The sequence below is a fragment of the Ascaphus truei genome, chromosome 3 (genome assembly GCF_040206685.1).
Source record: "Ascaphus truei isolate aAscTru1 chromosome 3, aAscTru1.hap1, whole genome shotgun sequence".
Lineage (NCBI taxonomy): Eukaryota > Metazoa > Chordata > Amphibia > Anura > Ascaphidae > Ascaphus > Ascaphus truei.
This window is the reverse complement of record NC_134485.1, coordinates 330,450,817-330,476,346: the sequence shown is the minus strand read 5'-3', so window position 1 is coordinate 330,476,346 and position 25,530 is coordinate 330,450,817. Positions and strand designations below refer to the sequence as shown.

At 42.6% G+C, this 25,530-nt stretch overlaps 1 protein-coding gene and 1 long non-coding RNA gene across 3 annotated transcripts; one reads left to right on the top strand and one right to left on the bottom strand.

Moving 5' to 3' along the window:
* The first annotated feature begins 318 nt into the window (after positions 1-318).
* On the top strand, positions 319-25,155 carry NEMP1 (nuclear envelope integral membrane protein 1). Of its 2 annotated transcripts, none has more exons than XM_075591481.1 (9): positions 319-444; positions 890-1,005; positions 4,369-4,588; positions 6,193-6,265; positions 7,989-8,082; positions 9,175-9,289; positions 10,721-10,946; positions 14,221-14,394; positions 21,333-25,155. In XM_075591481.1, exons 1-9 carry the CDS (start codon positions 339-341, stop codon positions 21,523-21,525), a joined length of 1,317 nt encoding a protein of 438 aa, XP_075447596.1. In that variant the 5' UTR covers positions 319-338; the 3' UTR covers positions 21,526-25,155. The 2 variants fall into 2 exon arrangements, with proteins under 2 accessions (XP_075447596.1, XP_075447597.1); XM_075591482.1 differs by having other exon boundaries at positions 322-444; positions 893-1,005.
* On the bottom strand, positions 20,679-22,367 carry LOC142489906 (uncharacterized). Its single transcript, XR_012799962.1, has 3 exons — positions 22,313-22,367; positions 21,288-21,432; positions 20,679-20,842 (listed from the first exon to the last, which is right to left on the bottom strand). It is a non-coding gene; the product is annotated as an uncharacterized LOC142489906 (long non-coding RNA).
* Positions 25,156-25,530: the final 375 nt, after the last annotated feature.

The following is a 25,530-nucleotide window of genomic DNA, read 5'->3' as shown; positions in this document are numbered from 1 at the left end:
TCCTCCCCCTCCCCCTCCCAGTTCCCCTCCCCCTCCCAGTTCTCCTCCCCCTCCCCCTCCCAGTTCCCCTCCCCCTCCCAGTTCCCCTCCCCCTCCCAGTTCCCCTCCCCCTCCAGTGCCGCCCGTCAATCTCCCGTATCATGCGTTTTGATTTGCACAACGTCTAGGGCTGTCTATCGGCTCTAGCCCCGCCCTCTTAGATACACCCAGAACTTGCGTTTCAAGCCTTGCTTCCGCTCGTGCGTGCCAAGCCTCGATTCCGATTTTTCATCTTCAAGCCTCGGTTCCGCTCGTGCGTGCCAAGCCTCGGTTCCGCCTTTGTGTTCAAGCCCGTGGATATGGCGGGAGAAGTGGAAGGAGCTCGCAGAGGCGGCAGTGCCATGGCCTGGGGGAGTGTAGTGGTGCTGTTGCTGCTCACTTTGCCTCTGTGCAGCTCAGTTTCAGGTGATTAGGCCACACACACACACAGAAGGTGTTCGCGCTCTCCTGAGCCTTCTTTACTCCTGGCTCCTTCAAGGCCTCTCATTCCTTATTCTCTGCCCTCATTGCACCTTTTCCTTATCACTAAAGTGAATTAATGTTACTGCAGTCTGTTTAATGTTTTCAATCTTTGTGATCCTTTATTTTTAAAAAGAAGATGAAAAGAATCAGACAAGTGCATGTTTTTTTTTTTAAATATTCTCTACACACCGTGTGAACCGTTTTACATTGGAGGTTGTTTGGGGACGTATGTCTCCATCTTCTTCTCTAATTTGCACTCAGACATGGAGGATTGTGCATAAAAGGGCTTACATGACATAGTAGGCAGTCAGAGGTAATGCTGTGGACGAATACGACTTTATGTTGAGTTATGTTTTTCCACAAAGTTGACATGCTTCTTTTCTTGAAGAAGACCTATTCAATGTGACCTATCTGATGGAGGGGAGAACGTACACGCAGGGGGAGTGTTTCTGCTACAATAAAACGTTTGACCCAAAGTGGAATGATATTTGGACAAAAGTGCAGGTAAGAACGTAATGGGAAGTGTTTGTGCTCCATACAGCGTGTATGGCAACGCTTTGACGCAGTAATTATGTTGCCAATATATATATATATATATATAGATTATATTGGTAATGAATTGTTTGGAGGGCAAAATCTCAGAAGGTGAAGTTTCCCTTTGTGATAGTTTACTGTCTTCTACTTGTAGATGTTATGCATTTTTAATCCATGTATGAGTTTTACTTTAGTCGCTCATCAGTTTGAACTGTTCCCAGTGAAGTCATTGCCTGAATTGATGTAAAGATTGTTTCAGTGACTGCTATGCCTGGAGTTACACCCATAAGGCCAATATAATAACTTTTAGTTCATATAGTAATAACTTTTATTTAATGTAGCGCTTTCCTCCTAATGTTTACAATCTGCCCAGATGAGTTTAAAATCTATGATTTTGGTGCCTAAGGCCAGGTTCATAGTGCCTTCGCCCGTGCGCGGCCGTGACGTCACCTGCTTGAAGCAGGTGCGTTTTTTGACCATGGTACGCGTGCCGTCCGTGGGCGTGTCTACGGGCGTGCCAATGACGTCATGGAGCTGGTTCGCCCTCATTGGGCGAACCGCTCACGTGACCAGCCCGTCGCGCCAAGAAATCAGTTTGAACGGATTTCTTTAGCAACGCGCGCCCCCTCCTGCTTCCGCCCCGCACGCCGCATGGACACAATCACTGCTTTAAGGCAGTCTGTTCGCTCGTCCGCATGGTCTGCGGTACCATGGCCCCAGCCTAAGGCACAGAGATAAAGTGACTTGCCCAAGGTCACAAGGCGCTGACACCAAGATTTGAACCAGACTCCCCTGATTAAAACTCGTGTTATGAGTCAGTGCCTCTACTCACTGAGCCGCTCCTTCAGGGAATCCAACTGTTTTAACAGTGTTTTGTATCCGCTTCTGATAAGTGAGCATTATAACTTGCATCCCACTGTTTACACTTGACTGCATCATACCAGTGATGTTGCGCTAAAGCTTTATAAATAATCAATGTTAACTTGTTAAAGATTGTTATGCTGATCAGGCCCGTTTTGGCAATACATTGTAGGCCCCTCTTGCAGCAAAGCATTTAATCCTGCTGGAATTTATTTTAGGTAAGGAAAGTTGGGTTGCAGGAGTAACATACAGAAATAATAACGCCCTTCAACCTGGTTAAAATGTCAGTGTCTACTCTGACCTTGGGCGAGACACTTTATCTATCTGCCTTCGGCACATAAGTTAAATTGAATACACCTAAGGCTGCGGTCCCAGTCATGTCTGTGACACGCGCGCGGGGTGGGGGGGGGGGGTTTGCGCGTGCACAGCGCTAACCGCGATCTGCTGTCTCCAGGAGAGAGGGAAGCTTGCGACGGGAGGGGGCGTGGTCGGGGATTTGCCCTCATTCAGTGAACCGCCAGTGGGGGCGTGGCCACGCCTCCGTCGCAAGGTTTGAACTCTATTTCATTGAGTTGAAAAAAACCGTGCAGTGCGACGCGGCTGCACCTTCAGCGTGAAGGTGACTACTGGGCCCAGCCCCATTGAGGAGCAGTGCTTACACGTACAGCGCACGCCGCGCCGTGCGCTGTGGCAGTTACTGGGACCGCAGCCTAAGGCGTGACTACGTCACGAAAGATCTCCTTTTGTATGCACTCAATTGCCAAAAGTGAGGTGTAATATCATAGGACAGGATATAAATATCCCTACACACGGCTGATGAGTGGTGTGAGGTCCACATTAATGTCACTAAGTAGAGCTTAAACTAGCTATATAAAACCACAAAATAATAAAATGTTAATGTATAGACAAACAACGAACGTGACAATAATTTGTTAATATCCCCAGAGAGAAGACGGCCAAAATATTCTTAATTGAATATATTATAAGGCATAGCAATGCCTAATAGATTCATGTAGACACAGGGAGATCGTGTATTGTTTGCGCACAGTGTATCGATAAATAATTTGTCTGGTAGTATTGTGATTTGTGCATAGGATGGTCTATCATGAATACATTGAGAATAATGGTCGCTGTATTCAGTAGAACGCTTAGGAATAGATGTAATAATCCTGAGCAAAGAAGTCACGCCTTTGGTGTATTCTATATGTTGATATATCCCCTATTGCACCTTTTTTGTCTTTTTACAATATGTTACAACCAGTGTATTTTTTGGCTGAGCGGTTAGCTTCCATGTAATAGACATAAGTTAAATTGCAAGTTTTTACAGGACAGGGACTCCTGCCTGCAGGATTCTTTGTACAGTATTGTGTACATTGTAAATGCCATATATGAAATGGTATTCTGTATCCAACGTGCACTTGGGCCCCATGTAAGATGAGACAGACGGGTTAAAAGGCTGTCAGCTAAAAATACATTGGAAAGCAGCAGATCTACTTTTATACTTGTTAAGGCCTCCCGTACCAATGTTATTAAATGTATTTGAGTAAATGTGTTTTTGTACAAAGGGTGTTGGTTGCCACTGTAATGGTGCAAATCTATATTTTCCAAATTTCAGCTCTCATTTTTATTCTGATTGATGTTGGCAGGATGTCTTCAGCAGGGATTCTGTTTAATCAACTGTAACTCCTACATACTGACCTACACAGAAACTTGCAAAGGACACTGGGAAGCAATGTGATGTTCACTATGTTGATGGCACTTTTGACTTTTGTTTAACTGGCAGAGAAAAATGTCTGTAGATGTAGTTAAAGTTCTGATTCTACTTGAAGCTGTTTCAATTCTAAAGTAACTTGTGAGGAGGCTTCAATCATGGCTTTCTATAGTTTAACATAAACCTTTTATAGATCTGCCCAGCCAGCTGAAACCTGCTTTCATATACAGATTCTCATTTTAACATGTTTAACCAAGAAAGATGCATTAACAAGTATACAGGCATACCCCACATTAACGTACGCAATGGGACCGGAGCATGTATGTAAAGCGAAAATGTACTTAAAGTGAAGCACTGCCTTTTTTCCACTTATGGATGCATGTACTGTACTGCAATCGTCCTATACGTGCATAACTGATGTAAATAACACATTTGTAACAGGCTCTATTGTCTCCCCGCTTGCGCACAGCTTCGGTACAGGTAGGGAGCCGGTATTGCTGTTCAGGACGTGCTGACAGGCACATGCATGAGATACCGTTTGCCTATTGGGCGATTATGTCCTTACTCGTGAGTGTACTTAAACCGGGGTATGCCTGTATGCTGTTTCCAGAATTACTCGGGCATGCCCCCCATACTTGGTAACCTTTAGGATTATATCCGTGCTGATTCACAAAATATTACTACTGATTACTGTCTTGCTTTACCTCCTACTACATGAACTCATTCCCACTCAGTCTGATGGTGTTTTATTCTCGACACAGATCCGGATAAACAGCACCAAAATGATCCGAGTGACACAGGGGGAAAACGAGGAAAAGTTGAAGGAAATGGAGAGCTTCAACATGTTTAGCTACTTCTCCTCTTTCCTGAAGGAAAAGCTGAATGACACCTACATCACTATAGACCTCCATTGCAACAAAACCTGTATCCGAGTCAATGTAATCGAGGCAGACACACGTTACAATGTGGCCCTGTCCCGAGGTGAGTCTCGGACATTGCAGGATGCAAGGCAGCAGGATGCTGCCCTTCATCACCCTGACGGCACTGCAGCTTTGATACCAGACTTGCACTGGGACATAGAGAATGTGTCTGCAGCTGTGTGTTTAATTACCACCCACACATTTTAAGCATGGTGGAGATTAATACATTAACAATAAATTAAACCAAACGTTCCTATTAAGAAGAGAGGGTGGAGGGGGGGAAGCCTGAGGTCACATGTTTATCTAAGGCTTTACAGACCGGATAAGGGGTTACTATGCTGGTTCAGTGTTGTAAACATTGGCAATGTTTGGCAAAGTGCTCTATCCCTGCTGAACGTAGAGTGGGGAAGCAACTGATGTGATATCTGGGGGACATCTGTGCTACCACAAGAACTCTATTTCTTGCAGAGCAACAATGCACTGAGACTCCGTGGGGGGAGGGCAGGAAAGGGTGGCTAGCAGCCAAAAAAAAGTGGGTGGCATATCCGGTATAAAATCCTAAAGGATTTTGTCCCACAGCCATTGTATAATTGGTCACGTGGGCTAAGAGAGAGGAGCAAAGAATTAAATGTATGCCCGGCTGGACTTTATAATGAACTGATGAAGTAAAGGGAATAAATATGTAGGGGGGGGTAGAGGTAATTCTGTTTTTGCTGCAGCAAAAAAAAAAGGGGGCTGCATTTAAGAATTTAATTTTAAATGGCTAACTTTTATTTTTTTTATATTGGCAACTTTTGTGGGGTAGATGTTTGTTTGGAATGGTCTTGTATCCAAAAAGCCAGTTAAGGGGTGGCTGCATTTGTTTCAGACTCTGCTGATCATTTTAGCTATAAAACCAATAGTACTTTTTAATAATTTTCCAAAGACCATGTTGCAGCAGGAATCTTGGCAAAGAGCAACTTGTCTGTAATAAGGAAAGCATTTGCTGGTGTGAATGTCAGACTGCACTTATAGTGCCGGCGACGTCGCGTCAAAACAAATGCATTGCCGCCTGCGCTTATAGTAAGGGCAACGGCTTAGGCTGGGTCCATAGAGGGCGAAGCCGCACTGAGCCGTGCGGACGCTCCGCGATGAGCCCCGTCATCCTCATTGAGGATGTCTTGAGAGGGGGCTCCAGTGAGCGTCCGCAGGCGTGCTGAGGCGCAGGGATTTTCAGCTGAAACTGTTTCTCGGCGTGCTGTCGGCTGAAAACACCCAATCGGCGCGAAGCAGCGTCATGACGACACGTTGACGTCGGCGCTTCCCGGGCTATTGGCCCAGCAACGTCACTGCCCCGCCTCCCGATCGCGCGCGCTTGCTCGCCTGCCAGTCCATGGAATCGCTCCTGACCGATCAGGCGAGCCTCGGCGTCAGCGCGGACGAGCGCTGCTTCCCCCTCTATGGACTCGGCCTAAGTCGCGATCGCTGGAAGTCATCTCAATTTGATTTTTCCAGCGACCCGTAGCCTGACGTCGCTGGCACTGTAAGCGTAGCCTTATACTGATGCCGCCAGAGTCACTGGCTAACCATCAAGATGAGTTGCTTGACCCGATGGCTAGGAGTGCGTTTCCTTAAGCGCTGCAGTAAATTAAAATAAAGTGTGGCTTTTCTTGTTCTCCTCGGCAGGTTTTGACCCCAAACTCTTCCTGGTTTTTCTGATTGGTCTTCTTCTGTTTTTTTATGGGGACACACTCAGCAGGTGGGTGTTGCACAATTGTAGACTTGATGGCTATATTCACAAAGTACTTGAATGGGCCATAATGTACCATATGGTTTAGCACCACTTAGCAAATGTGGCTCTGTGCGCGCGAAGCATTCTCTGTCTGTCCTGTCGGTAAATGGAAGTTTGTGGGGGTGAGAGGGGAGGGGGGGGACCTTGTACACTGTACGGTATGTCTGCTTACCTTGCTTTGCCCTGTGTTTTGTGCATATGAGACCTTTGCCAGGCAGGGCCTTTATCTTTGAGATGGGGGAGACTTGCATCATTTTTGCCCATCTTTTATTCTGTGTGAGCATTAAGCAACAATGCAAAGCAATTTGAAATGTAGTTATTAAATAGCATTAGGTAATTACGATATTTAGCAGCTGTGGTATTTCTTTTTAAAATAAATTGTACTTCTCTTAAGTGAAGTTATGCACACGCGCAATATTCTTCTTCTAAGGGATAATGTTTGTACTAAGCAGATATAAATTGAAGTGAACCACAGAAAAAGCATCAATGCTGCAGTCTGCTTTTTAGTTTGTTGTATTCTGTGGGTATGGAAACCATAAACCGAGGAATTAGCAAAGTGTTTTGACATGCCAAAATGGAGCATTTACTGGAAATGTCCCATTTATAATCGAGGATTGCATATAGGCTCAAGTGTGGCATACTCGCATTAAAAATTCAAATGCATGATTTTCAAAGCTGACCATCTTCACTTTTTTTTTTTTTCCCCTCCAGCGGAAAAGGCAATAAAAACGCTAATAAGATCAGTTCCTGCGAATGAGCCCTAAATAGTTCTGCCTCTTTTATGCTGGATACTATATATAAAAAAAAAATGCATTATGAAAATAATTTCACATAATGTATCAATCTGACCTCCGGTTTTATTACAAAAGAGAGGGGTGCCCCATGCTACATCCAATTGACAAAACATATATGGTAATAAGTATAAAGTTTAAATACTTCAATAATAATTACTTGGTTATTTAGTTAAACCCTTTGGCCAAAGCGTCATAAGCCTGCATACCAAACGTCAAGGTATAACCAAATTAATGCAGGTCCTAACACTACACTGAACTCCGGTTTTATTATCCCAATGACATCCCTAAATATTATTATTAATTTATTTATTTTAAATCCCGTTCATGACATGATTGACAGACCGCTAGGAAGGCTGCAGTATGATAATACATCCTTCTCATACAGCTGCTACTTTTCCTGTAAGGGCTGGACACCGCTGGCTACTGCAGCGCCTGCTGTGGCGGACGCAGGGACGAGAGCCCTCCCCTCAATGGCGCTGTGGCGCGAGTTGCTGGATTCGCTACGGAGCGCTAAGCCACGCCCCCCGGCGGTTCAGCCAATGAGGGCAAACCTGCCGGGTGACGTCATGGCCGCGCCCCCGTCACTCCCTCACCACGCGCCCCCCCCTCCGGTCTTTTGGTCTGCTGCTCCCTGCAGACCGGGGAATCGGCTGCACGCGCCGCCAGTCTCTCGGGCGAGCGTGCAGCGGAGGTACTGGGGCCTCAGCCTAAGCAGTGTGTCCCTGGGCTCTGTAACATGATTACTGCAGGGGATGACTTGATTGCCTTCCCAGGGTGGCAGTAGCAATGAGCTGTGAATTGACACGATTTAAAAGAGGAATGAAATGTCAAGTAAATGTAGTGGTGTTAGTGAGAGTCTGCTTGCTTGTGTTCACTAGTCTCTCCTCTCTTCACAGAAGCCAAATCTTTTATTACAGCACAGGAATGAGTGTGGGGATGGTGGCTTCCATGCTGATACTTGTGTTCATGCTCTCCAAACTGATGCCCAGGGTAATGTCAAAACAACCCCTGCAGTGCAGTGCCGATCACACACGGCTACCATTTTGCTCAATTTTGTTATCGTCATTTTTATACACTTAGAAAATTCTCTCTGTTTTATGAGTGTTCTAGAAGTTAGTTTAAAGGGGGGGGGGGAAGGGGGGCAAAAGCTTCAACTAGACAACATATAATTTCAAGTAGCATACAGATTCTCTCATGTTAATTATGTGGAGCCTACTCTTCCAGATGCAGTTATTTAAAGCCTCCAACATAAACATACTTTTTTTTTTTTTTTTTTAATGTAGGTTTCAATAAAAATGTTTGTACCAATCTTCTTTATTGCCCTATGCCCAAATGGGATGCTTAAAAGAAAATAATAATTGTAACAACTAAGTCAGCATGACGACGTGTAGAAGTAATCATTTATCAAGCCTCTTTTTGTTTTCTGCAGTGATTTTGAGCCTTTGGTTTCTGAAGCTGTAACAATACGTAGGAGCCTATTCATTAAACTGGCAATGACATTTCCATGCAAATATACGCATGTTCACACGGGAAGACTTCTTCTTGCTTAACCTATTAAACTCTGTTTCAGATGTTTTCAAAGAGCTAAACATGCATTGTATAGATCTTACCTGAAAAGTATGCAACTATTGCAAGTAGGTGATTTTTCACCTTAAGATGAATAGGCTATGTATTTTGACAGTATTGAAGTAAAGGGATATTATTTTAATTCTTTCTGCCCCTCTCTTGATACAGTGCAAGTGTGGATTAAATTATCATTATTATTAAAAATCAGGTGCTTCATTTTTAAAGAACTGCAGTGATTCCGATGTTGCAATCCCAAAGGCAAACTAAAACCTTTTCGGCGCAATGGTATCGTGGGGATGTCGCTTTTTGGCGACCCAGACTCCAGTACTTAGACAATAGATGGCTGACATGAGTAAAGTGGCTCTTGTATATGACAATATCGCAACGTTTAGAACGCATACAAAAACCCCCAGTCTTAATTTCTGCTCTGATTTTAATAGAAGTGTTACGGCCATGTTTGCTAAACCGTGCTACTTCATAGGACATGGTACCATTTAATGCTCTTCATTGTTCTAGAAAAGCCCCTTCTACGTGCTGCTGTTTGGAGGCTGGTCCTTTTCTCTCTACATCATCCAGCTGGTATTCAAAAACTTCCAGGAAATCTGCAGAGAATACTGGCAGTATCTTTTGGGTAAGTTTATTTTCTCCCCCCCCCCACCCCCCCCACCTCATGCTGTGATGAGTGTTTTTGTCTTATAGAGTGTCTTGAGTATTACCGCTCATCTAAAAGTATGTTTCCTTGTACTGAAGAATGGCCTCTCAAAATAGCTAAACTTTGAGATTTAATATTGGCTTTATTTCCTATAGCACTTTCTCCCAATGGTTCTCAAAAGCGCTTCACAATTACAGTATAGTGCGCGGTACTGCAGCATATAGGAATGTTAGACACAGGACCTGCCCAGGTGAGCTTACAATCTGTTTTTGGTGCCTGAGATAAAGGGACTTGCCCAAGCTCAAAAGCTGCTGGCACCGGGAATTAAACCTGGCTCCCCTGCGTCAAACTCTGTCATTGCTTACAGTCAGTGTCTCTGCTCCTTCATTTGCTGCCTCTGTACCTGCTAAGTGGGCACCATCTGAGGATAGGTAACCCTTTTGTATCTGATTTTTAAATCTGGTTAATTTTAATATTATAATTTAATATTAGAGCAAATTATGCTACCACATGTAGTTTAAATTAAGAGTTCCACAATGCATAGTTTTATATTAAAAATAAATAAATAAATGTTTTTTTGTCTAACCTGAACCATGCAGCACCTGATTTCTTACTTCCAAGTTGAGGAGAAATTCATTGGTCAAGTCCCCATGCAAAATCTAGATGCCCTCGACCTGCCATGCATTTCAGCAAAGTCCCCATCACTCCTTCTCTCGCCAGTGACTTGATTTCATACCGCAGTGGTAATGTCTCCTGTACTGGAGGATTCCAATGGATAAGAAATCCTTAGGCTGCGATTTATAGTAGGCGCGTACGATTTCGCGTGCTGCGCGAGCAAACTGCAGTAGCCGTGTCGGGCTGGCCATAGTGCGTGCGGCGCGATGCAGAGTGACCGCATGGCAGGTTTTTCAAACTACAAATGTGTTTTTTTTTTTGTTTTTTTTCACGTGAGTGCTTCAGCCAATGACAGCGAACCAGCCTGGTGACGTGTCCGCCACACCTCCCAATAGCTTGGGCGATGTGCGCGATACCATGCGCTCTGTCGCACGCGCCTACTATAATCTCCGCCTTAGTGCTTCAAAGGATCCCCTGTTTCAGCTGATGGGGGAAATAACATTCCTTTATCTTATGGATATATTATTGAGATATATAGCCATCTTTTTGATTTTGTGGAATAAAGCAATGCACTCAGCCAATCACAAATCTTGATGTAATGTAGAAATAATTTGCTAACCCTTTTACCATCATTGTGTATTGCAATAAAAGAGATGTAGTTGATTCACTGCTAGAGGAGCATGCAATGCTAACAGGTGGACCTGCAGAGCTGTGCTGCAAGCCGCTGCTCTTACAGCATGCTACATTTTCTGTGATCCCATTCTTTACACTGACCACTCCTCTCTCCTCTCTCAGGTTACCTGGGCCTTGTGGGCTTCCTCAGTTTTGGTGTTTGTTATAAGTATGGGCCCCTTGAGAACGAGCGCAGTATCAACCTGCTAAACTGGACGCTGCAGCTGATTGGTCTGCTGCTGATGTACAGCGGGGTGCAGGTGCGGCAGATGGCAGTGACTATGATTGTCATCGCTTTCTGTACGAAGCAGATTGAGTACCCGTTGCAGTGGATACACAGTATGTATAGGTGAGTGTGACGAAAGGGGCAGCATGGCATGTCCATAATAAAAGTGAAGCCCAGTTGCTGCTCCAGTTCCATCAAAAAGGTGGCCCGGTCATGATGGGCCACTTGAGGTGGGGGTAGGGTAACCGATACTACTCGTGTCAAGTAGTTGCTGCCCCTAACCCAACTATGTTAATCTGTTCTGATTGTTTTTTTCCCAGAATTCAAACGTTCTCCTCACCCACTTGCAGGATGTCCATGATCTGGGTTCATTCGCAGCTTGATAAAATATTACCTTTTACAAACCTCTTGCTGGCAGTCTCGACTGTCCTGACTGGTCTCTAATAGAAATACCGTATAGAATAATCACAACCGCTGTACCAGGGAAACGCAACAATTGATGGTTAAAAACTCAGAGCTACATTTATGTTACCAAAGTTGTTTTGTCAATTTGATATAGCATTGGGCACCCCTGTCTTTTGTTGTATACATTTGCCACGCCCAGTAGCACTCTTGTTGACATAAATATATATTCATGATGTGGTGGGTGTAGGAGTTTGAGCTAGCTGGGAATGTGTTAATCAATTTCTGACTGGTAACAGTTGTATGGAGGTAGGTGGCACCTCCCCCCAGAGCTCACTCCTCACCTTTTTAACTTGGGAGGTCTTTTCACTCTGCTGCTAGAACAGGACCTACTACGGTTCTTTCCCCTCATACAGAGGTAAAAGGAAGGGTTCACAGTGTTGTGTAGGACCTGCATTATTGGTTATACATTGACGTTTGGTATGCAGGCTTGTAACGCTTTGGCCAAAGGGTTTAACTAAATCAAGTTATTATTATTAATAAAGTATTTGTACTTTCTACTTATTACCGTATGTTTTGTCAATTTGATGTAGCATTGGGCACCCCTATCTTTTGTTGTATGTCACCAAAGTGGCTCTGAGTTTAACTATCAAATGTTGTTTCCCTGGTTCGGTGGTCGTGCCGATTCTATGTCATTAGTTTTTCCCACCACTCCTGTCCCTCTCCTATTGGTCGTACCTTGCAGCCTAGCTCCACCCCTGTTCTGTTTGGACACTTTCTACCGACCATCTGCTCCCTGATTGGTCCCTGAATTAAAGTGACACTTGATTAATCGGCACTGGTTCCTCTGATATTTGAATGGTAGCCTGTTACTATAACCAAGTTAGCCGGGCCAGGGTTCTGAGTGTGTGGCTAGAGCCGGTATTCATAGGAGTCACTTTATCGGGTCTTGGGAGGTCTCCGTGTCTATAGAGACTCTGTGGAACAGATGCGCTAGATCTGGGGACTAAGCCCGGTGACTTGCTTTTGAAGACGCTAGTTTTCCCTCTGGAAACCTGCTGTGGTGCACCTGGACTTTTGACTTCCGAGGTAAGCTGGCTTCTGCGGTGCCCTGCTCCTAGGTAGCTGAAAGGATACGTGTTCATTCCCCTGTATTTGTTGTTTGCTGCTCTTGCATACTGTTGTCGTTATCCTGTTCTAATAAACTATTTAGTTCATTAACTTGTGTGTACTGCCTAGTGAATATTTTGATCCCTGATGGCACCTGGTCAAACCCTGTTATGTGACAGTGAGCTTCTAAAGATCAGCAGGGTGTTCTCTAGCAAGTCCACTGACTTCTGCCATCAACTAGGCAATCGTAAGGGTCCGTGCGTCCCAGTGATATATTGAATAGGTTAAATGTACGTTACTAGCACCTTTTTTCATTAGATTAGCAAGTCATCTTAACTTTTATTTTTATGTTTAATACTCTTTCATTTTACTTGGTACCCAAATGTATTTTTCTTAACACGAATGATATTTGGTAAACAGTTTGTCTTGCGGTGAAATTGTAAATCTCTTTTGTTCTTTAAGTTGATATTGTTGGTTAAATAGTTCTGTGTATAGCACATTAAGAATTTGACCAGAATGAATATCATAGTAATGTGCCTGACGATAATAAACACAGCAAAAATATCACATTAAGGGGGAATAAATCTTTCTGAGGAAGCTGATATTAAAGCAGAAGTCCTGCCTATTCATATTTTTTATTTAAAAAATAAAAAAACTAGAACTAGAAGAATCACCAAAATTGGATATTTTAGTTGCCGATCTTAAAGCTGCTGTTCAGGAAACTAAAATGTCTGCTAAATCCTGACATTTATCCATTGATGATTCCTATTGGAGGACCTCACACTAGTTTGAAATTCTGTAAAAGAAATAAATGTCTAAAATAGGTGTGATTCTGCTTTCATGCTTGTATAGCGGATGCTGTACTTTGCAATAGAGAACAGCCACATAAATTTCATTAACCCCTTCAGTGACCCTAATGACATACGGTGTATGTCAATAGCCGTGCCACTCCACAGGCATTTTCATTGCTCGCTGTTTGTGTGCTGTACACCATCCGGTTCGATGGCTGAAACATAAACAGCATCACATGATGGGGACGTGTCGGAGGGTCTCCGAAGCTGAACCGCATTGATTTCAGGTCCGGTGACCCCCTGCATCCCGAGTTACAGGCCCCGTTATTGGCTGCCAGTATCCCTCTGGTTAGTTTAAATACCCCGATCACATGGGCCGTGACACGGGAGAATTTAAATATGGCCGCCGGGATATCGGCACCTCATAACGAGGCCTGTAACTCTGGAAGCAGGTGGTCCCCGGACCTGAAATCAATGCGGTTCAGCTCCAGAGACACCCTGCTACAATACTGTAATAAAATAAAAACCCCGCAATCGCCTGTTGGAGGCGCGCCTGTGGAGTGACTGTCTATCTCTGACTGTGTGTCACTTAGACAGGTAGAACCCAGTAGGATTCACACAGCAGGGACCCCCGCTGTGGTAATCACGTGGGCCATTAGTCTGCTGTGGATCATCTCGCTTGGTATTTGGCAAACTGGCCGTAAGTTTGGAACGTGATGTGGTCGAATACCGTTGGCTGCATTTGTATGTGACACTTTTCTAGTTTTATAGGAGTTTAAGCATCCGATTATCCCACATTTATTTAATTCCTTTTTATTAAACACTTGGGCACTATAAATATTGAGTTGGTATTTGGCCCTTGTGCTCTGTGCGGCTGTCGGTGCAATGGCATAAACTGACCCAATAGACCATAGACCCCTTTGGTCATGTTCTCCCTAGAGTTGGATGGACAAACTTGAGACTTGTATACCGCATTTTTTCTGGTGTCAGATATGACTGTCTATCTTTTGATTTTATCCTTTTTTTTTTTTTTTCTTGTTGCAGTAATTGTATAGTTCATCCATCAACTGCTTTGTTGTCTTGTTAAATTGCAGAACCATGTTAAAGGCTAGAGCCAGACCAACTCCACCACGGCTGCTGTCGGAGGAAGAATACCGGAAGCAGGGAGAGGTGGAGACCAGAAAAGCACTGGAGGAACTGCGGGAATACTGCAGTAGTCCAGAGTTTGCAGCGTGGAAGATCGTTTCACGCATACAGTCACCAAAGAGGTAACCGCCCAACCAGCAAGCTGTGAAACATTCTTCTTGGCACCACAATTATCACCTGCTGTTTCATTTGAGAATTGTATTTAATATCTAATCTGAGACCTATTAATAGTTCATTCAAATTTTGGGTCAATTCTTTTATTCAAATCTTGGGCTTGGTGCTCATATTTGGTGGGGCTTTCATTACTGTCCTGCTCTGACTAAAGTTGATCTTTGTCGATAGACGAGTCTCCAGCCACCTTCCAGGGAAGACCTGCTATATGGAGCAAACTCTAGAACCGCTGTCAATATATAGCTGGTTAATGTAGCTACATAAATTGGCCACTTTAAGAACGCACTATTTTTGTTCAGATGACCTTGATCTATATCACTCTGTGTTAGGAGTTAAATCTGGCCATTTTTTTTTCTGGGGCACTAATTACAGGAAGCCTTATGCCCTATTGGCCTTGCCACCACTGCGTGACATTTTTACTCTTCCTACTGGTAGGACAGGCTGCCGGCTCCCTCTCCTTTACAACCTTGCAAGTGCTAGCTGTGGGATTGATATGTTCAGGTGTTGCTTAGTACTGATACTCAAAGGAAAATACAGGCATACCCCGCTTTAAGGGCACTCACTTTAAGTACAGTCGCGAGTAAGGACATATCGCCCAATAGGCAAACGGCAGCTCACGCATGCGCCTGTCAGTACGCTCTGAACAGCAATACCGGCTCCCTACCTGTACCGAAGCTGTGCACAAGCGGGGAGACTATAGAGCCTGTTACAAATGCGGTATTTACATCAGTTATGCACGTATATGACGATTGCAGTACAGTACATGCATGGATAAGTGGGAAAAAGGTAGTGCTTCACTTTAAGTACATTTTCGCTTTACATACATGCTCTGATCCCATTGCGTGTGTGCGCGCTTGTCTTTTAAAACCTATTTTTTTTTTGTTTTTTTTTCCCCTAGAAGTACAAGTGGATTGAAAGTATGGTGACTAAAATCACAATAGTTCTTTTTGAAAGCTCCTTGTAATGTAAACAAATCTGATTTATGAGGCTAGCTAAATTAGATTTTCCACCACCTTTATTAATTTGGTGGCTCTTCTCTGCACTCTCTAGTTTCATAATGTCTTTTCTATGGAGTGGTACCCAAAACACTACTCCATATTCAAGATTTGGTGTTACTAATTCTTTATACAGTGGCATAATTATGCTTCCTTCCTTTTCATTAATTTCCCATTTAATGCAGGATCAGATCATATTGCGTTTGTAGCTACTGCAAGACATTGGGCACTATTTCTACGCCTGCTGTTTAGGAGCACTCCTAAATCTATCTCTGTTAAGGATTGACATCGTTTTTCCCCATTTTAATTTGTAAATCGCCTGTTTATTGCATCCCAAATGCATACATGTAAGGTTATCTGTATTAAACCTCATCTGTCATTTACCTTTCCAATCTATCCAAGTCCTTCTGGAGAGAAATTACTTCCTGCTCTGATTCTACTACCTTACACAATTTAGTATCAGCAAAGATGGAGACTCTGCTCTCTCTGCCAACCTCGAGGTCATTAATAAAAAAGTTAAACATGGGTCCCAGTACTAATCCTTGAGGTACTCCACTCACACATTTAGCCCAACCTGTGGTTTATAGACCAATTTGCTTTATTTTGTACACCAACCTCTTGTGCTGAACGGTTTCAAAAGCTTTTGCAAAATCTAAGTAGACCACATCAAGTGCATTACCCTAGGCTAAATTCCTACTTACCTCCTCAAAGAAACTAATAAGGTTAGTTTGGCATAATCCTTCATAAATCCATGCTGACTATTCCTAATAATTTTGTTATCTGTTGGGTATTCAGGAGTATGTTCCCGTACTAAACCTTTAAGTAGCTTCCCCTCTATTGAAGTCAGGCTTACAGGTCTGTAATTCCCCGTTTGGGATCTAGCTCCCTTTTTAAAAATAGGCACCACATCTGCTTTACTCCATGCTTGTGGTTCTGAGCCTGTGGCTCTTGGGTGCATTCCATAGGGGCCAGGTGCCTTATTTACGTTACATTTTATCCAGCCGCCTATGCACTTCTTCCTCAGTTAACCAATTGTTAAAATAGAGATTGTGGCTTCCTCCTGCGGCACTATTATTGCAATTGATTTTTCCCTGCTAAGGAAAAAGCAGAGGTATTAAACAAATTATGTGCTTCTGTATTTATCTCCAACAATCTGCCTGCCCATCTCCACTGAGAGTCCTATATTTTCTTTTCTAATTTTTTGTTAAACTACTTCACATTTTAGGGTTCATCTTACTTTCTATTGCAATCCTCTTCTTTCTTTTTCCTTTCTTTTTTTTAATTTTTGCTAATTTGATTGCCCTTTTGCAATTTATTACATTCCTTATCCTGATACGATGCCTCCATCCCTTCTGACTTTAAGAATCTAAACGCCTGCCTCTTTTCCATTTTCTCCTCTACCTGTTTATTTAGCCACATTGGTTTAGACTTGTTTCTTTTATATTTATTAGCCAATGGTACACACTGCTTTTCTAACAATGTTTTAAAGACAGCTCATTTTTCTTCCACATTTTCTCCTGCAAAAATGTCATCCCAATTTATTCCTTGTATATTATACCTCGGTTTATTAATATCTGCCTTTCTAAAATGTTAAGTCTCTGTTGAACCCATATAATATGATTTTTGATAATTTATTACAAATGAGGCCATGTTATGATCACTGTTTCCGGACTTGTATATTTGTTGTTTGCCCTCTCCTGGTTGGTTTCCCAATAATTTGAGTCATGTAGTTGTCTTTAAGCACCCCCAGAAACCTGTTTCCTTTAGTTGTAATGCGTTTCTCATTGCTCCAGTCTGTCTGGATAATTAAAATCACCCATTATGCAAACATGACCCAGTTTTAATGCCTTCTCATTTTCAAAAGTATTTTGGCTTCCCCAATCTCACAGGTATTTTGCGGTTTATAGTATATACCTACAACACATTTTATTTGCACTTTTACCTCCACTGCTAATTTCCACACACTATCCACAAGGTCTCTAAATTTTCATCATTACTGTCATAAAAATCTTCCCTTATAATAGGTTTTAAATACACTTTAACATAGAAACATACTCTACCACCTCTATTTGCGCGATCCCTCTAAATTAACTAAATTAAATTGGTCATGAGTTTCATCCCACCATGTTTCAGTAATGCCTATCATCATACTGCTCCCTTGTAGCTATTAATACAAGCTCGCTCATTTTATCGCTCAGACTTCTTGCATTAGCAAGCATGCATGTAAGGTTTTTTTCAGTCTGTGCTACTATCTTATCTGTTCCTGCCTTCTCCAATTGTATTTAGTCTTTAGAAGTTCTCTATTTGTATTTAATATGGGTCCGTCCCTGTTATCTATTCTGTTTAGTTCGTTGCCTCTTTTCTCTCTCTCTCTCTCCCCCATCCCCCCCCCCTCCCTCCTTAGTTTAAAATCTCCTCCAACCTTTATAACATCTTCCCCACCCTAGAACAGAAGATCCCTCTTCGTTGAGGTGCAATCTATGCCCCGCATAAAGATGGCAGCTTCCAGAAAAGAACTCCCAGTGCTCTAAAAACACTACACTCTCCTTCCTATGCCACTCTTTTAGCCATGCATTAACCTCTCTAATCTCCCACTTTCTCTCTGGTGTAGCGCATGGCACAAATAGTATATCAGAAATTCCCACCTTGGAGGTTCTTGCCTTTAGCTTGCAGCCTAGAACCCTGAAATACATTTTTAGGACCTTCCATCTTTCTCTAACTTTATCATTGGTGCCAATGTGTACCAAGACTGCCGGGTTAGGCCCAGCTCCTCCAACAATCTGTCTACCCGATCTGCAATGTACTTAACTCGAGCGCATGGAAGACAAGAAACCGTTCGGTTCATATGGTCACGGCACCAGATTTCCCGATCTACCCTCTTACTAATGGAGTCTCCAACCACCACAACCTTTCTTGGTCTGTGAGTATCTGGAGTCCCACCTCTGCTGAAGGAACTATTCCCCTGGTTGCTAGAGGAATCGATCTCCCCCAGCCTTGTCATTCCTGCCCTGATCGCTCAAAACTGGCTTGCCTCTTCCTCTTACCCCTGCTTCCCCTTCTAAGGCCTGTATTATGGTAAACGAGTGCGTGCTAGCTCGTCAATGAGAAATACCTGTTTTCCTATGACAGTGTATCTAGTACAGACGCATGCGCGACAGTGTTGGCGTGGCAGTGTGGAAAGACCAAGAAATGTGTCTTTTCCAGAGGCTACTGTGCCACGTGACACTGTGAGCCAATCACAGGGAGGCCTACCCTTGTGACATCATGGCCGTGCCTCCCAGTCACACCACGTGCACGCGCAATCTCATATGCGCACACTTGCTATAATACATGCCTAACGGTTACCCAGCTACCTACCTCTTCCTGGTCCTCGCTCATAGCTCCAACCTCTGCACCACTAGGGCCTGCTCGGTGAGCACTCGACTCCTTTCAAGATTTGGCAATGTCCCTCAATGTTGCAGGTTGCTTTTTCAGATCAGCAATCCAATTGCCCATAAGGATTAACACAGCGAGGTTCCCTGCTTCTAAATAGGAGTCCCATTCAGAAGCAGGGACACCCGCTGTTAATCCTGATGGGAAATTCCCATGTGCCCTGCACTTGTGTGTGATCAGGCCATACTTGGACCACGGTTCACCCGCAGCAAGTGCAGGGCAAAGTGGAGATGAATCTGGCTTCATCTGCACCTTGTTTCACACCTTCCTTGTTTCAATGCCTTGTTCTAATTCCACACTTAATAGAAACTGCACAGGAAATCAAACTGCAATTCAGTCACACAGCTCAGCACATGTAAATATTGTTTGCAAGTGTACCAAACACTATCTGGAGTTCATTACATGTTCTTAAGTAGAAATTGATGAGTGCTATAAACCTTTCCTTTGAAATCAAATTTTGTAAAGAGGTTGCTGGTTAAAAAAAACAACTGGGGGGAGGGGGGGGAACCCAGCTGCATTACTAAAATGAGGTGATTGTCCAGCCCAGTGACGGCCAATCTGTAGCTCAAAAAAACGGTCCAATCTGTGACTGACTTAAAAAAAAAATAATAATGTATTATTATTGCTATTGCTTTTCAATGTTTATTATGCAAAGCGTTCTAGTTTCCATGGCATTAAGAGGTTAACCTACACGGTAAAACTTTGCGCTGGATAATAGAATCTTGGCATAAGATGTGTTCCGGACTCCCACCTCTAATGTGTCTACTCCAGTCAGCATTTTCTGTGCATCTCAGAACAGACTCTGCGGCACTGCCCAAAGAAATTCTCCTTGCCCAATTGACATTGAGCACATTAAGTGCACGTTTTATTAACTGTGGGGGTTTTTTTTTTTTTTTGCAGCTGCCCCTGTTTTTTTGTTTGTTTTTTAAATATATATGTAAATTTGACCTGTTGGCAGTTATTTACAGTATAAATGCAGACCTTTTCTATTCAAGAATACAAGGCAATATAACAGTTCAATGCTGCAAAGGGTATCCCTTTGCCATATAGCTTGCAGAAATGAAAAAACTGCTGTGCATGTTTGAGTCAGTGACACTCCCAGCAGCACCATGCCGCCTCCTCTCTCCCCTAATAATACTCTGCTATAAAAGACTGCAGTAAAACCTGGGACTCTGCTCCAGAAGCGCTGATAACACTGCTCTTTGAAACGACTGGCATTCCTTTTGTACGGCTTGACTCCGATCTGGCCTTGCTTAGCTGTACTTTAAATCTTTTAAGTGCTGTATGGGTATAAAATGCATTATTATGCAATGTCGTTTTTATTTTATTTTTTGAACGCAGTTTTCTTTATTTTTTCTATAAATAACAAAGACGTCTTAAAGTTGTCAATTTGATGCCCTTTCAAGCAGAATACCAACCTAATGTTTCCGTGGCCGTGTTTGATTTTGTTTATTTTTAAACTTGCCCAAATCCTACAGTAGAGCAGGGGAGCGCAAACTTTTACTGCTGTGCCCCCCTGTCTGGCCTGCTCCAGAGCTCGCCCCCCCCCCCCCCCTCCTACCTTGCAGCTGCGCTCCGGGTTCATGTGACGTTAGGTCACGTGACACGTGGCGTCCTTTGACGCCTGTCACGGCACTTGACCCCGCGGCGTCAAATGAGTTGCCGTGGAGGAGCGGCAGTGTCTGAATCCCGGTAAGTTTTATTGTAGCAGAGGCCTCGCGATCCCCCAGCATTTAATTTAAATGCCTTGGGGAACAGCGCGAGACCTCAGCCCGCGCCCCCCCACCCCCCCAGTTTGCGCACCCCTGCAGTGGAGGGTTCACATGGCTGCTGCTGGTTATTTACACTTGCTCCAGCGAAGAGCGATTTCCTATTCAGACTTCTCGGCAAACTGTTCTTGTGCTCCAGCTCTTATGAAGTCCATGAAGTGGGAAGGATGTAGCCGTCATGGTAAATTCGATTTTGAGATTTTCTTTAAAAAAAAAAAAAAAAGTGAACGCCAAAAAAATGGTTAAAAAAAATTAGATGAAAATAATTGTGCAGGGGGTACTGCGTCTTTTTGGAAGTTTAAACCCCTTCCATGCCTGCAATACATTGAGTAGGAAGGTTACTCTTTCATTACCCTATTTCTAAGTCCTGGAGTAGAGAATATCTTCCCATTTTTGTGCGGGTGTCAGGCTTAATCTGCATCCGTGCATATGTTTATTAGGTCTTCAATCTTTGTATACTTGGGGTGGCTGTGAAGCACATTTCCCTTCATAAGGCCTCTTAAAGGCCTTCAACATGGAAGATCATTATTGAAGCAAAGCAATGGCCCTACAAGTCTTTACGGAAACCCTTCATTTTTATTTCTTTTTTTTTTTTTCTTCTCTCTCTTCTCTTGTTACTAGATTATTTGTTCAGTGTTTCATACCAACCTGTGATTAATGCTCCCCTCTCTGTTGAATGATCACAATTTTCAGGTTTGCCGATTATGTAGAAGGCTCTTCTCACCTCACTCCCAACGAAGTCTCTGTCCATGAGCACGAATATGGAATGGGAGGATCCTTCTTGGAGGAAGAGCTGTTTGGGGACGAAAGTGACATTGAGGAAGTAGCTGACCATCGAGACCCATACACTCCAATGCGTCAAAATTTCTGCATCTATTCTAATTGACTGCACCTCAGAGAATCAAGGGCTGGTTCCTTGGTAACTCGTTCATAAAGAACCTTAATTCTATGGCCTGTTTATCTCCTCCAACTGGGAGAAATGCTGAGTTCCTGCTTCTTCCAAGACTCTCAGATGTTGAAATGTGTCTGGGCTGACACTAAACCAGTGCTGCTTCCGACGAGATTAGGAGTTGTGCCCAAAACGCTTGCCAAGGGTTGGCCCATTGACCAGATATCTATGGATTCTCCTAAATGTATACAGTGATCTCTTGCATGGACATCCCTGGTAATGCTGACTCTTAACCTTGACACCAGGATCGTATTGCTGAAAGATGTATTATACACCTGCCTCTACTACGTAACATATTGAGGCCAAAGCTCTGCCATATTGGTGCTGGAATACCGATAGCCAATACCAGTGTTTCGTCTACTTTAAGTTCTCCTGCAACTACTGTATAGAGGAAATGTGACGCAAGATGTTTTAATTTTATTTCAACCCTTCACTGTTTAAGGACAGCAGCACTCTGTTACTTTCTGATTTATTGTAGGCTCCCCCAGTCCGCCAAGTTCACTAGTAAATGTTTTCAGGGAATAACGGCAATAGATGTTTTCTTAACCAAAGAGATTGTTGATTTAGGGCTGTTACTTTAGAATTAAAATACTGGAGTGTTAGTTTTTTATTTTATTTTTTTTCCCCCTCCTATCCAATACACATGCAACTCCTTAGTTTAAGATGTCACGTCGCCAGTGTATAGGTTTATTCATTTTAATGTTGTGTTAAGCGCCAGGCCTACCTCAATGCCGGTGAGAAGGCATAGGGTTTCTATCTGTAGAAGAACTTCTGGTCTGCGTTAAGACAAACAAAATATAAGTTTTTTTTATTTTTTATTATGAAATGCTAATCTAAAAAAAGTTATTTTTTCTGGTTACAGGTTTGACAAAATAAAAAAAAGGCGCAAAGATGGATGAACAGGCAAAAATACTATAGAACTACTACCAATATATTTTACACTGAGGGGTAATTCAATATCCTCTGCTTCAGAGCATATCGAATTACCCCTAAATGTTAATTATATGAACCTTTTATTGCTACTAGAGCAGCATGCAGCACAATGTGTTTTTGTTTCCCCCAAATCTCCCGCTGGCTGGATTTAGCCATTACAGACCCAGTTGCCCTAGATTACCTGCCTAAGCCTTGTTTTGTTTCAGGTACAATTTTGTTCTAAAAAAAAAAATGTTGGTTTACTCCGTATTTTTAAAATGCTACAATCCGGAGAGAAAAAAATGCTTCGCTTCAACAAATGTATGAACATCGTTTTGATTCAAATACCTGTCTATCCCCACTGATCTTCCTTTTTCATGTGGGTTTAATTTGACTGGTGTGCACAGCATCTGCTTTATGTCTGTCCGTTATTACTGTGATGTGGTTAGGTTATCGTCACTTTGCCATGGTACATTACCTGCGTGGCACCACTCACTGTAAACACTGGTATTAATCAAACTTCTCTCTTCAAAGATGTTTGTCAAATGCTGAAATATATGTAAGTTATAATAGTTGGACTTTGTTTTGTTGTAAAACTTGCAGTACTCCCGAACACACAGTGACCTTGTTTTGCAATGCGGTTTTTCCATACAAATTGCATGCACCATGCTTTGAAACCCACCACCAAGGATGTCTAGCGGCAACCTTGATGAGAGCATTTAATTTTAAGATGGAACGTTCCGGGGACACAGCCGATTAAGAATGACGACATCTTTAGAAAAAAAATTCTGGTCCCAAAGGACAACAGGGTATTTTTTTGTTGGTGTTTCAACTTCTTTGTCTATACTATAATGCTCTTTCTTTTGCTGTGTCCTGTGTGCTTGTCATTCCATTTTTAAATTTTTTTTTTTTTTTTACAATTTGTGGTAATCCTCATCTGTTACATTTTTCATTTCAACTTTCATATTCTCAGGTAAAAGCCATACAGTTTTTTTTTTTTTTTGTGCTGTCTTTTAGGCCCATATTTACTAAGCAGTGCTATGCTGGAAGCAGTTTTCTGCCCCCCCTGGGAAGGTGTCTTATGGCAGATCACTTATTATAAAATGTGGGCGTTAATCATTTTTTTGTTTTTTTAATTAATATTGTAGCATAATATGGTGGTTTCATGATAACAGAAATAACCAATGTGTAGATGTTTGCCTAAAAAAAAGAACATTTATTTAGTGAAAGAGGAACACTGCTGCTTTGTCCACTTTAACATGAGGTGCATTCAAAAGCCCTGTTATAAGATGGTGCTAGTTAATTTTTTGCACAAAGGCGTATGGCTGAGATTCTCCTGTGTGCCTCTGGCCAGAATCCTTGTCTCTTAATACCATAGTATTGCAATTTGCCTGCTTCCCAGTGATACAGTGGGTTGGGTGGCATGCTCTGTTGTTAATGTTGGACTATACATAGTACAGTTGGACGCTTGTATTTGGCAAATATCAGACACTTTACACTGGTTACACATTTTATGCAAAATGACAATTGACCGGCTCTAGTAATGTGTATTGTAATCAGAGGTTTTCCTCCTTGACATTAAAGTGACTGTAGGCTCCTCTGGTAGTGAAAAACCTAATGTGCCATCCCAGTAATCTCCGTTTCGGTGCAATATTAGCGCTCGCATTACATGGAATGGGTTAAGCAAACACATTGCTCTTCCTATCACTGCCATTTGAAGCAAGAGCGCACTTCACATCTGGTTCTGTTTCATTTAACACCTTTGTTGGGTTATGAACTTTATGTAATAACCGTTCATATGAAAACCCTGCCCTTTAAGGCCCCATGAGTATGGAACGGTAAAAAGCTTGCTAAAAATATGTAGGAATTCTGCCAATAATATGAAAGCCCATTTTCTGATGAATCATACGTTCCAGAAAAAGCCAAATGCATCCTTTTTTTCTCAAGGATTTCGGAGACCTTGTGTTGATAAGAGATTCCTATACACACCTCAGTGAGTTTATTTTGAGTTCGCTAGCAAATGGTTTCAGATGTTTATGGTTGCTGCACATACCTGGTTGTCACACAGATAAGTTCCCCTTGCCCATTAAGGTAAAGTCCACGTTGTTGGTCTATTTCTATTGCGTTTACGTCTTTGTCTTGTCTTTTTTTTTTTTTTTTTTTAGAATTAAAGAATAAGACATTTCTAAATTCTTATTTGTAACTTGATCTTGTTTACTGCAACTTTAGAATTCCTGCAGCGTTATCGAGTAAATATTAATAAAATTCTGCGATTATATGCACTTCAGGTCTACACATTTTGAACCTAAATTTGAAAATCTTCTGTATATATTAAACTGTGAAACAAACTTTTTAGGATTGTAGAGAAAGTAGGTACTTTTGGTACATCCTCGTTCTCTCCCTTTATACCACCTGCTTTCATTCCGGTCTATTTTCTTTATTTCTGTTTTATAGAAAGTTTAGTATCTTGATGGCAGAGGCTCATGAAGCAGCAGATGTTCACTGAGAATGATAAATACACAAATCTTGTATTTGGCACAAAAGAGCCATCATGGAAAAAGTGATGTTGGTGGGAAAAAATGGTAAGGGTTTGGTTGGATTTCTATGCAATTAAACACGATACAGTAAAGAACAGTGACATGCTTATTAGATTCACAGCTCCCCATCAGCTAATAGTCCACATATAATAGACTCCGGTCTGTGATATTGGGAAGTGTAAGGTAATACATTCGGTTCCAATTGTAAAAGTCCTCTGTCCTTGGTGTGGCAGCAGTATTGTGGTATAATCGCGATGTTTCGGGCTGTCAATTGCCCTCACGGTGACGGCTTCCGAAGGGGCAAAGGACAGCCTGAAACATTGCTATTGCATCACAATACAGCTGCCCCACCAAGAATAGAGGACATTTCCAATTGGGTCCAACTGTAACTTGTTACCTTATACTTCTCTCTATCGCTGACTGTAGTCTATAATATGTGGACTATTACGTGATGGGAAGCTGTGTATGTACGAAGCATGTTGCTGTTCTCTGC

What these genes read in the sequence shown, in the direction of transcription:
- NEMP1 (XM_075591481.1), top strand. Translation starts at nt 339, where the DNA reads ATGGCGGGAGAAGTGGAAGGAGCTCGCAGAGGCGGCAGTGCCATGGCC. An exon ending in TCTGTGCAGCTCAGTTTCAG is followed by an intron (nt 445 to 889) that starts GTGATTAGGCCA and finishes CTTTTCTTGAAG; the next exon opens with AAGACCTATTCAATGTGACC. An exon ending in ATATTTGGACAAAAGTGCAG is followed by an intron (nt 1,006 to 4,368) that starts GTAAGAACGTAA and finishes TTCTCGACACAG; the next exon opens with ATCCGGATAAACAGCACCAA.